The following is a 12,502-nucleotide window of genomic DNA, read 5'->3' as shown; positions in this document are numbered from 1 at the left end:
TTGTGGGGCGGGGGGAAATGGGAGACCGGTAACTCAACCGCTTTGGACAGCATGGCTGGAAAAGGTTTGCTTTGGGGGCCACAGTGAGTCAAAGAAGAAAAATGACCTTCTGTTCCTCTCTTCTAGTGACCCTGGTCACTGATTTACTATGAAGAATGTTTCTTCCTGGTGAGGTGAAGACTGGTGACAGAGGAGGAGCAGAAATGTTGGACGGAGAACCCATATCTGGAATGTGTCCATCTGTCCGTCACAAAAACCATAAAGAGCCTTGCATCTCAGTAAGAATGCTGGAGAATTTCATTCACATCATCATCATCTGATGTCTCAGATTTATTAAACGCCTCTTCATCCCCAAGGGTTCCCAGAGTGGTGTACACAACATTACAAACAAACAACCAGACAACCAAATCCAAAGGAACCCCCCCAAAATGACATATTAAAAGGCAAATTAAAACAGCAGCTCTTTGATCAGCCAGCCAAAACTATGCACAACAGTCCATTCTGTTTAAGAATGAATTCAACTGCAAAATTCTAAAATATTTTGGGAAACAGAACTGTTCTCATTCAATGCTGAAAAGGAACCAAAGTCAGCACCCGTCATATCATATCTCCTTTTCAAGGGTGTTCCAAAGTCAGGCTGCCACCACAGAGAAGTCCCTGTCCTTGGTAGTCTGCTGCCTGGTGCATGATATCATGAACACATTATCCCAACACTGCAAGGTCTGCACTGGTTGCCAATTATTTTCCAGGCTCAATTCAAGCTGGGGGTGTTAACCTTTCAAACTCTAAATGGCTTAGTCTGTGGCTACCTGAGTGGCTGCCTGTCTTGGGATGAACCTCCTTGGTTACTAAGATCAAGAGGAGAGGCACTTTTGAAGACATCCTCGCTCACAGAGGCCCCCTCGCCGGGCACACGGGAAAGGGTTTCCTCCTGTGTTGCTCCCAAACTCTGGAACCAGAGGAGCAGAATATGTCATGGCTTACTTCCTCCCTGGATTTCTGCCTACCAAGCAAGTAAGCGGCAGCAACAATGAGAAAGAAAGGGAGAAGGAGCAGTAGCAGATGGTGACAATGATGGTGAGAGAAGGTAGATTAAGGCTGTATGAGAATTTTGTTTCTGTTCGCAAATCATGCACACGTCTCCCATGTACAATCAAGGACACAAATGTGCGCAGGATGCTTTGTTTCTAGAAATATTTCAAGGTTTCAGCGGAGGGTGTGTGTGTGTGTGTGTGTGTTTGTTTTAGAATGTGCTTTTTTTAAAAAAAAAAAAACATATTTCCATGCTTTAGTCAATAGGGGGAAGGTGCACACTTTGGGAAACAAACCATATTAGAAATGTGCACTTTTCCCATTCACAATACACATTTTTCCCATTCAAAATGATCCAAAAAACCAGGTTGAAAATGAAAACGAGAGCAAGCTAGGGATGTTGGAACAATCTGTCCAGGGGGTTGGCGGGATCCCACTGAACATTCCTCAACTTGGCCCCCCGTACTTCGGGTCATTTCCCCACAAGCTGGTCTGACACGATCTTCATCAAGTCGGGCCAGCTTGAGGATTTTCCTGGGGTTTCTTGCTGTAAATAGAAATTTGCACCAATTATGGCTGTGAGTTGTACAACTTACACAAATTATGGCCACACTTTGCAGAAATTTCTATTTATGGGGCAGGGGGAGCTTGAAAAAGGTTCCTCAATTTCAGGAAAAACCTGGGGGCTGGATCGCAAACGGAAGCCAAGCCATGGGTGTTGTGGAAATGCGGAGAGCCCCCAAAGGGCCAGATTTCCCAGCAACAGATCCTAGAGCAAGCTGGAATTATATTCAAAGTGATTTGGGGAGAATTTAGGTGCATTTGGAAATCACTGGCTCTCACATCCCTAAGGTAGATTCAGTGAGGGAGGAGGCCATTGTGGTTGTCTCACCCAAGGCCCCCCAAAACTTAGAGCTGTTACTGGCTAGTAATGGCTAGTCTGACTACCATTTTGCATCCTCCACAATGGGACACTGTTGTGTGTGTATTTGTGTGTGTGTGTGGGGGGGGACTAAGGTGAGAATATTCAGAGAAAATTCTGCAAAGCGGCTTTCTTTTTCCAGCTTTAGTTTCTGGTTTTGCAAAGGCACCCCTGCCTTTCTTGAACTGAAAGGGGCATCATCCGAGGCTCATGAAATGCATGGGAGGCCGCTTTGCCTCTGACCTAGAAAAGGACAAAGCGTCATGCTCTGACTCAGCCGGGGGCTGGGTGCAGGCCAAAAACCCTCTTGGGAGGCTGCGGGCATTACGATCGCCAGCCTGTCACATCCACAGCATTCAGTTCTTTGGCCTCTCAGGGAAGACAAGAGAGGTGGCGGGAGGAGGATCTCTACAATGACGGGGAAGGCTGAAGATCGGGAATTGGGGGTCACTCCACTGTTTAACTACCAAAAAGAGAGCAGCTGAAGCCTGAGGCTCAGTGCCTCTGTATGTACACAGAGGCACTATTGTTTTCATTATGACTCAGAAGAACGTAGGAGCCCTGATGAATCAGATCAAAGTCCTTTCTAGTCCAGCATTCTGTTTCCACTGTGGCCAAACTGCTGCCCCAATGGGAAATCCACAAGCAGGACAGGAGTGCAATAGCACCCTCCTGCCCATGTTCCCCAGCAACTGGTGTACATAGGCATGGTGCCTCTAACACTGGAGGTAACATAGCCATCAGGACTAGTAGCCATTGATAGCCTTCTCCTCCATGAATTTGTCCAATCCCCTTTTAAAGCCATCCAAATTGGTGGCCATCACCACCCTTGTGGAAGGGAATTCCATCGTTTCACTCTGCACTGTGTGAAGCAGCCCTTCCTTTTGTCTGTTCTGAATCTCCAAGCATCCAGATTCATGGGATGGCCCCTTCAGGTTCTAGTGTGATGAGGGAGATAGAAAATGTCTCCCCTTTTCCTTCCCTTCCTCCCTTCCTTTCTCCTGCTTTCCTGGTTCTTCTGCACTCCTTCCTTCTCCATTGGCTTGTTTGTTTATTGGTTTGTGAAGAACATAAGAAGAGCCATACTGGATCAGACCAGGGTCCATCTAGTCCATCATTCTGTTCACACAGTGGACAACCAGCTGCCCACAGGAAACCCACAAGAAGGGCATGAGCACAACAGCACCCTCCCACCCATGTTCCCAGGCAGCAACTAGTGTACATAAGCACACTGCCTTTGATACTGGAGATGGCATATAGCCATCAGGACTAGTAGCCATTGATAGCCTTCTCCTCCAGGAATTTGTCTAACCCTCCTTTAAAGCCATCCAAATCGGTGGCCATCACTACATCTTGCGGAAGTGAGTTCCATAGTTTAACTCTGCACTGTGTGAAGAAGGACTTCCTTCTGTTTCTCTCGAATCTCCCACCAATTCAGCTGCATTGCTGTGGCCTCTTGGGGCTCATCCAATGGGACAGGTGGAAACACAGGGTGGCCAGGTGTCCTCTTTTACAGAGAACAGTCCTCTGTTTGAAGGCATCCTCTCTTTGAAAGCTGTCCAGTTCCTGTCTAAAAGATAAAGAACCATCTCATCTGATGCTCATCTGCACCTGGACAGCAGACGGAACAGGAAGGCGCACGACTCACCTGGTCACCATCTTCCACACCACAGTGAGACGGACCGTATTTCTCTCTAAAGTATCATAATTATTTCTAAATTTGCATCTATAGCTGTCAATTAGTATATGCAAATGTTGTGCGAATCACCATTCTCTTTTGGTTCTCACAGGTCCTTATCTGTCAACCAGAATTTGACAAGACGGCGCTTCAAGAAGAGACTGCCCTCTGTAAAATAGAACTTGTGGCCTGCATATTCATTGGAATCAGGAAGAGTAGCTAAGCAGGCATGACCTCCCTTCCCAAGATTGACTCACTGAACCTGCGGTCGGGTTCATTTCTGCACTCACATAGTGATAAGCCAATGTGAAGCCAGTGTGATATGGGGGAATCAAATGCACGACTTACACCAGCAAGACTAGGATCTTTGCCAGCCAAACCTGGAAAGGCTGTTGGGAATCAAACCCGGGACATCCCACAAGCAAAGCAGGGGCTCTACCACTGAGCTACGGTCCTTCCTTGGTGGCACAATAGCAGCAGGAAAAAACAGCATACAATAGCCCCTTATTTTAAAGGGGGAAGGTTTCAGCCTGCCACCAAAATTCAGCGACAAACCACGGTGGCGGCAAAAAGGAGATCTTTTGATTTAAAGTTGTCCACTTCTGCTACGGCTGAAGTTTGCTGCTGAATTTTGGCAGCAGCAAAGTGCAATGTTTCCCCTTTAAAACAGGAGCCTAATTTGAAGCTTTCCCCCAGTGCTACCGTGCCGGTGGATTTCGGCAGCGTGGTGGCTGTGGAGAGCCATAAAAAAGGCCAAGGGGCCAAATAAGTCAAGTATACATTGAAAACATCTTTGGGGACACAGGAAATAGGTATTGGCAAACTCACCCAAGTGAATTCATTATTTATTCGGGAAATAATGAATGTGTCCACGTGAGCTCAGATAAGAGTTCACCAAATAAAGTCTCATTCCGTGCATACCAGTTTTTTGTGCGTACACAACTTCACAGTGCATCTTGGGAGCTGTAGTTGGGAATCACATCAAGAAGTGTAATAGAAAGAAAAAAGATTATGTGGCTCCCTTCTGATGGGTGGTTTTCACATGGCCGGCCTGCCTAATGATATCATATGAGGTTTACTCACCTTTGCCTATTGCCGGCATGAAGATGGACACGGGGAAGTACTCCTTGTCAAGCCAGAACCATGGAAAACAGAGGAGCTGCTAAGGGGACTGCTTCAAGTAAGTTTTTCGGGGGGGGGGTCTAGGTCATAGGATGAATGAAAATGGGGGGGGATCTGTGTACTCTTTGACTGTGCCTGTTCCTTAGGTTGCCATCAATTCCAAACTTGATGATGAATTCATAACGCATCGATCCTGGCTCACTACAAAGGTGAGCATTACGAACTAGTGCTGTGCTGAAAATTTCTTCCCTGTTTTCTCTCTCTCTCTCTCTCTCTCATTTTCATTCAATTAGATAGAAAAGAAATTCTTTTTGAAAAGTAATTTCAGGGAGAAGAAATTTTGGAGAAATTCTCATGGGTTGGGTTCTGGGGTTTGGTGCTTGCCTTACTTATGAGGTGGCCAAGGAGCATGTCCTATCTTTCATTGTCAATCATCTCTCCAGCAGCCTGCAGCCTCCTTGGCTTCCCACACTTCAGTTAAAGCCCTGGAGAAGACATGATGAGGTAATTCCTCCCGTAGGGCTTTTTCAGATCAGGAAGTGCAGGCAGCCTGGGAGGCTGCAGAGCAATGGAGAGAAGTGTAATAGAAAGAAAACATACACACACTGCAATCTTGGCCACTGCCAAATTTTCTCCACCATTTTTGTGGTGGCCCCCTTGCCCCCTCCCACATACAATGTCCTTGAATTATCCTCGGTATAGGGCATAGTGAAGGATGATGTGAAATGGTAACCAGGCTGCCAACACTTTTGCTGCACAAAAACAAAAACCCTTGGGGTGGGGGGGAAGGAGCTGCACTATAACCCCTGTCAACGGTAAGCCCTACCTGTGAGAAACTGTTTGAGAATTTCTCCTCCCCTGGAGAAATTCAGTGAAATGGTCTCCCCAATTTCTCTGCCCACAAATAGGCTGGAGAATTGAGTGTGTGTGTGTGGGGGGGAGCTTTGCACACAGCTGTTACGAACAGACGAGTTTCAGCCAACGAGCTGACAAATTATGGCTTTCGGCAGGCAGGAAATAGGTAGAGATGTAGAAATTCTGCTCGATCTGTGTGAGCTTGGCAGTTTTGTGGGGAAGGTTTCCATGCTCCATGCTCCTCAGGAATCCTCACAAAGCATTGCTGCAGAGAGAGTGTGTGTGAAGGGGGGAGAAACAGGATGCTGGAACCAGACCAGAAAAAGAGAGAGACTTAATCCTAGCGGTACTAGGCTTTTAGGGCAAATGGAAACTTCAGAATTAATTGCTAGCCTGCAGGCCTCATCAGCTGCTGCATCTTCTTCTGCCTCCAATCCTTTCTCCCGCTCCACACCCCCCACCTCTCTCCTTCCCCCATCACCCATCACCCATAAAACTGACAGCCCCCGTCGAGGTGAGGGCCACAGCGGTAGGGGGACGCAATGCTGTGGACGCGAGCAGCTCAATTTGTCTCTGTGCCAGGCGCCGGCCGTTCAGGGGATAACATTGGAGGGCTCAGCTGGGACCAAATGCTGGGGGGGGCGGGGGGATAAGGACTTAGATATTTATGGGGGGGGGCGGATTGAATGCAGCGAGCAGACCAGCTGTCACATGACCAGGGCAGAGCCGCAAACAAGCACAGAAGGTCAGGATTAACCCTTTGCCTGCCTTTCCTCTCTGCCCCTCTGCCCTGGTCCCCCATTCTACAAAGGGATGCCCAGGCCAATCCCTGAGATTTTAGCTCCTCCATATGTGATTCCAAAGGGTTGTTTTTTTTTAAGGCCACACATGCAGCTAGGGCCCACGTGCCATACAGGCTGGGTCAGTTACTTGTTGTGGGGGCAGGGGGAAGAGGACATGCATTGCCCCCAAATAAAAAGAGGACAGAGGGGCAGGCCAACATTGTAGACGTGAATTGATTGGTAAAGATGGAAACTGAGGAAGGATTGGTATAATTTAAACAGAAATGCAATTCATCTCACCGTACTGGGAAAGTTTGTGTGGTTGCTCAGTCCACTGTCCAGTGATAATGGTTGGTGAGCAACTTGAAGCCCACCACAGCTCTCCCTGCTCATGGTTTCTTATGGTTCTTCATCTTTAAAAAGCCAGTGCGGTGTAGTGGTTGCAGCACTGGGCCGGCACTGGGGAGACCCAAGTTCTAGTCCCTCCCCAGCCATGAAGCTCACTGGGTGACTTTGGGCCAGTTGCTGACTGTCAGCTTCACCTACCTCAGAGGGCTGTTGTGAGGATAAAAATGGGGAGGATCATGCCATGAGCTCCTTGGAGGTAAAGTTGGGATATAAATGTAATCAAAGAAACTCATACATGAATATTAACACCCTAAATAGGAGCACTCCCTCTCGTAATTTCGATATTGTGGCAGGACGCAATATGCCTGGCCTTTAATGACTCTCCTCCTCCTCCCTTTTTGCATTGCTTCCTCCATCCACTGGCAGCATGAAGCAACAATGAAGTTTCATTCACTATTAAATAAGCTGAAACTTTTCAGAAAAAGAGTTTTCTGAGGCTTTTTCTGCAAACGTCCATTCCCCCCAAAGAGCTGGAGAATTCTGTCCCCATCTCTCTCCACCTAAGGACAATATTCAATGGAATCCCACAGATGCACACACACAAAACACAGAGGGTTGGATCCAGATTTATGCTGGATCAACTGTGCTGGCAGAAGTGGACTTGTAGCCATCAGCAACAGTGTTGTAGTGGAATCAGAGCTTGCAGGGACATAGCGCTGGGACTGTTTAATTAGCAGGGGTGCCATTGGCATCTGTCACCCCACTCCGCTGGGAATTCCCTGTTCTCTCTGAGCTTAGCTGCAATGCTCACAGTTGCTGCTGGGGGGAAGAATGTATTTTCCCAGCCCTGTTCAGGCATATAAGCCCAGCACGAGCATGTGTCTGCCGAAAATGTTCTCAAATCGTCAAACACGTGGTCACATTCGTCTCCTGGATTCAAAGTTTGATTTGCGCAAATTTCCTCATTTGTGCACATTTCCTCATTTGTGCACATTTCCTCAGTAGACTGTATCAGCCCCATTTTACTCTATGGAGGAAATTTGCACAAATTTCAGGAGAGTTGCGCAAATCTCCCATTTGTGCCAAGCGAGCAGTGGTCGCAAATGCGAACAGGAGTTGGGCGCAAGATGAGTGGCAAAATGATGTTCAGAGAATTGTAGTGATCTCAAACATCGCTTATTTGCACATCCCTGATTAAACATCTGTCTGTGAGATTCTAATCTAAAAAAAATGATCAGCCGATTTTTGAAAATGTATTTTTCAGCTCTGGAAAATAAACACATCTTCTAGCAAAACAAACAAATTTCCCATAAATGTGTTAGTCTTTAGGGTGCCACAAAACTCTTGGTGTGTGTGTGTGTGTGTGTTTTATAGGTGAGCATATCCCCCCTTCCATTCTTTTATTGATCCTCTTCTTCTCTGCATTCCATTCCTCCTTCTGGTTTACTTAGAAGAATGTCTGAGATTAAATCCAAAGCTGAAGCACCCACATATTGCTTTCAGGACCTTCCATTTTTCAAAAGACTCAAAAAGAAAGAAGATGTGCTACAACCCCTGCCAAAGGTGAGCCCTACTGGCGAGAAAGTGTTGGAGAACTTCTCCTCCCCTGGAGAAATCTGGTTAAATTGTTTCCCCAGTTTCCTTGCCCACAAAGAGGGTAGAGAATTTCAAAGGGCCATTTGCGCACAGCTCGACTCTGAATTTTTGCTGCTCTGCAGCTTTACAACAGAGTTCTGAAACTGACTAGGTCTGATGGCCAAAGCGGCTTCTTCACAGGGAAGGTGAAGCCAGCTTTCTTCCTAGCCAAAGCAACAGCTGGAAGAGCTCCACCCGGGTCCTTATGACATCAGGGGTCCTGCCCTTGATTTCAGTGGTGGGGAGCCACCCCTGAGACCCTCTGGCCCATGGAGGGATCTGGGGAGGGGAAATCCAGCCACTGGAGCAAACACAGTTCCCCACCCCTCTCAAGAAGGTGTCCTCTATTAGAAGGGCTGTCCGGTCCAAGTCCAGTTTAAAGATAATCAGAAAGGACGAGAACAGGAGCCCTGAATTTGCTCATCGCCAGTTCACACCTGGACAGAGGACTGAGCAGGGACACAGGTCACCTGGTCCCAGACATCCACACTATGGTGAGAGGGACGTCTTGTTTTTCTATTGATATTATAGCAATTCTATTAACATTTGCATCTAAACTAGGCATGTCCATTGCTGGGAAATCTGGTTCTCTTCTTTTTGGCTTGACAGAGTTCCATAGTGTATACAATTCGCTTTGCATTTGCAAGCTGCGGGCTTTTCCCTGAACTCCATGAGCTTTTTTTGTGCATTTTTTTTTCTGGCAGGTTCTGCAATTTCCACACATTTCTGAGCAATTTGTGCATATTTACCAGCAATCTGCACAAATTATGACCAAATCTGCACCAAATTGGCCAAATTGTGCAAATTCTGCCATAATTTGTACAAATTGCTCAGAAATTAGCACAAATTTGCAGAACCTGCCCCCCCCAAAAGGTGCAAAATGCCCTGAAAAATTCACGAACTGGCCCAACTCACTGCAGATCAAATCAGGCACCGCAGCAGGAACTGAAACAAAGTCCAGAGGGCCGAACCTAAGAAAACTCATCGAATTCCACCCCCCAACCAGATTTCTCCTACATCACACCCCTAATCTAAATTTATATAGGTTAATCTGGGCAAATTGCATGCAATTCCGTACCCTCTTCTGTCCTCTCTCTTCTTTTTTTTCTGTTGCGTTTCCTCATTTTGGCAATGTGTACGTGGCCACCTTACTTCCCCTGTTCACCTCCCCTCCCAATGTAAAGATCCAAATTTCACACGATCCAATGCAGGGTTACTTGGAAATAAGTTCTACTAGAATTTTGTTGGACTGATTCCCGAGTGAACATGCATGGGATCTCAGCCTTACAGAAATAAGGAGCATTACTTCTCTTAGGTCAGGGGTGTCGAATCTCAAGGCTGGGGTGAAATCCAGCCCGCCACATGCAGTCCCAGTCAGTAGCTCCCCCCTTTTTTCCTTTCACCCTGCCCAGAACTGGAAGGTGACCCCCTAGCGTTTCCCTGAACCTGAATTTAAATGAAAGAGGTTTGACATCCCCTGTTTTTGGCCCTCTTTGTTTTTCACAGCAGCTCCACCACACATGGACTTTCAGAACCAGAAGGCTCTCTGGAGGAAGTAATCTCTCTCTTTTTCAGATATGGATAAACAAAGGATGGAGTATGAGGGATGCGGTTTCTTTGCTCCCCAGGAAAACCGTGCATTGGCAGAGAGGCAGCAATCCATTCCAGACTCAGGCTCGAAATCCAGCCTGGGATTTCTCCGCTGCTGTCCCAGGTGAACCGGGTAGGGCTGAAGCAGCCTGCCATTCACTGGAGTCAGACAGGTAGAGGACTCCTTCAGGATTGTACTGCTTTCAGAGGAGAAAGGAGCCAGAAAACCTGGACTGGATTGCAGATGTGTCCGGATTCCCCTTTCTTAAGAAGGGGTCCTGGCTGGGTGGATGTACAACAAGGGGGAGAATGAGAGGCAGCAAAGAGGCTTTTCATTCCTAAAACTGGAGCATCCTGCTTGCAGTTCAACTTGCCCCTTCTTTCCTCTGCAAAAGTGAAGTCTGGGTGAACTAGGCAGAGGAAAGTCACTTCTCGGCTGGCCGTGAGGACAGAAACACCAGCCCTCGATCAAGTTCCAGGCGGAGTGATTCAATACGATGCCGTCCAGAGTTTACCGAAGACCAGAGGCTTATGAAACTGTATTGCAACCTAGATTAACTGCATTCTGCTAATGCTATCCCCCCCACCCCACCCTCCCAGCTTACTCTCTGCTGTGCGGGCTGCCTTCTGCTCAGAGCTTTAGAAATCAGCCAGCACGTCTGTCGGTGATGGCCTTGCCGGGTTCCCCTTTCTCTTTTGCTTCTTGTAAAAAAAAGAAAAGAAAAAATCAGGGCAGGAGAAAAGTCGTGTTTTCCGTACCAATGAAGAAAGCTCAGCCAGCCGAGCCCTATAAACAGAATGTACGGGAAAAAATAAAGAACATGCGGCACCCAGAGTGGTCCACATTCTGCAGCAAGTAAAGCGGAATTCTGCATGCCTCACAAATTAGACTTTTCTCTGTATACAAGGCCAGGGTATACTACAAAGCCCATGATGCATGGAGATGGGTGAATTAGAGGGGCAACGATATCATAGGCCCGTATAATCTTGAAGACAGGGAAGCATGTTAGCAAGCTGTATAAATGTATGCAAAGTGAGCAGATTTGCATAATTTCTCTCCTTTCGCATAATCTGTCCCGTAGTGTTTGTGGCTTTGCAGAATTGATTCTGGTTTTGCTATTCATGGGAGGGGCAAGGACAGCAAAGCCCCCCATGCCCAGCTATGGGAAATCTTCATCAGCCTTCTGAGGTCTGAGCAGGCATTGCTCACAAATTTTCAGAGCTATCTTTGCCACAGTAAGGACTAGAAACTTGTGTTTCGTTTCACTTCATTTCACTTGTTTCATTTCCATATTGCCTAGTAGCCAAAGTTCTCTGGGCAGTTCAGAAAAATTGCAAAGCAAAAACATAATATTTAAAGAAACGTTCATGTACAACTATTTAAAAACTATTTTAAAACGGTTAAAAACAGTAAGAATTAGATACCACGACCTGATAAATCAACTGACATAAAAAAAAAGCGCATCGTATGCTGACAAACGCCCGAGAATAGAGGATAGGCTTAACTTGGCACTGAAAAGATGACAAGTTGTGTGGAGAGCCTTTTGCAATTGGGGGCCACCACTGGGGCCCCATCTATATGGCACCGCTTTGACCCCCCACCCCATTGCAACTGCGCAGCAATGCGGCTTCACATCAGCCTGCCCTGCAATGCACTTGCGATGTACTGCGCACTTCCCTAACAGACTTGTCGTGCCCTCTTTTTTTTGCTATACTGAAATGCGCAACTGTGCAGTCCCGTGAGTGTGTGGGGGGTGACACTTCAATGTCTGTTTTGGATTTGAGGGGCTCTGCTGTGCCTTTCCGTCCCTTTTTAGGTAAAAAGTGGGTGTTTTGTGCTCTTTCATTTCCACACCATCAGTTTTTGTCAGTTCCCCAGCCTGAGACTCTCGCGATGGTTCACACTCACAAGTGTGAGCGCTACGTGCCTAGCCATTGCCCCGACATGGCGGCTGGAGCGATGTTGGTCCTCCGCCAAGACCCTGCCCCCGGCCCTTGGGTACTGAGTCCAGAAGCAACCTTTGAGAAGATACGAAGCTGCAAAACTGTGCAGAAGTGTGATTAAATAGATGAAAATGCCCCTCTGGGCCTGTGTAACTGTGCAGCTGCAAAGGGATGGGGGGAGTAAAGGGGCATCACACAGTGATGCAGGCACTACATACAACTACAACATGCCCACTGCAAAATGCCAAGTCAGTTTGGGGAAGGGAGGGACAGACAGCTCACAAGCGCGGGGAAACCCGTAGCAAATGAAAACATTAACGCAAAACAATTCCTCGGAACGCTGCATTTTCCGGGTGAAAACCATGAATAGCTGCGAAGTTGCGACTGTGCCATCTGTCACAAGGGACACCCTGGAGTAAAAGCCGGGTGTAGATGGGCCCTGGGAAGGTTCTCTCCACTGTTATTCTTGTTGTTATGAAGGGAGGTTAGCTGACTGTTACTATTTCCAGGTCAATTTAACACAGGGGTGCTGCATTTTGCACCCACATTTGGCCCCAGGTCCAGAACCAGGGTCCCAATCCATCCCTCTGGGGT

At 47.3% G+C, this 12,502-nt stretch overlaps 1 protein-coding gene across 2 annotated transcripts; it reads left to right on the top strand.

Moving 5' to 3' along the window:
* Positions 1–958: 958 nt before the first annotated feature.
* On the top strand, positions 959–10,818 carry LOC146335550 (uncharacterized). 2 transcript variants are annotated; one of them, XM_084821007.1, is made up of 4 exons: positions 959–1,077; positions 4,901–4,963; positions 8,243–8,302; positions 9,950–10,816. In XM_084821007.1, the coding sequence occupies exons 1-4, from the start codon at positions 1,063–1,065 to the stop codon at positions 10,139–10,141; spliced, it is 330 nt and encodes a 109-aa protein (XP_084677133.1). In that variant the 5' UTR covers positions 959–1,062; the 3' UTR covers positions 10,142–10,816. The 2 variants fall into 2 exon arrangements, 1 of the variants encoding a protein (XP_084677133.1); XR_014785889.1 differs by lacking the exon at positions 959–1,077 and adding an exon at positions 4,548–4,812 and having other exon boundaries at positions 8,191–8,302; positions 9,950–10,818.
* Positions 10,819–12,502: the final 1,684 nt, after the last annotated feature.

The sequence above is a fragment of the Heloderma suspectum genome, chromosome 14 (assembly GCF_057233095.1).
Source record: "Heloderma suspectum isolate Gila_16-S chromosome 14, 16-S_ref, whole genome shotgun sequence".
Taxonomy (NCBI): domain Eukaryota; kingdom Metazoa; phylum Chordata; class Lepidosauria; order Squamata; family Helodermatidae; genus Heloderma; species Heloderma suspectum.
This window is presented reverse-complemented; position numbering and strand designations above follow the sequence as displayed.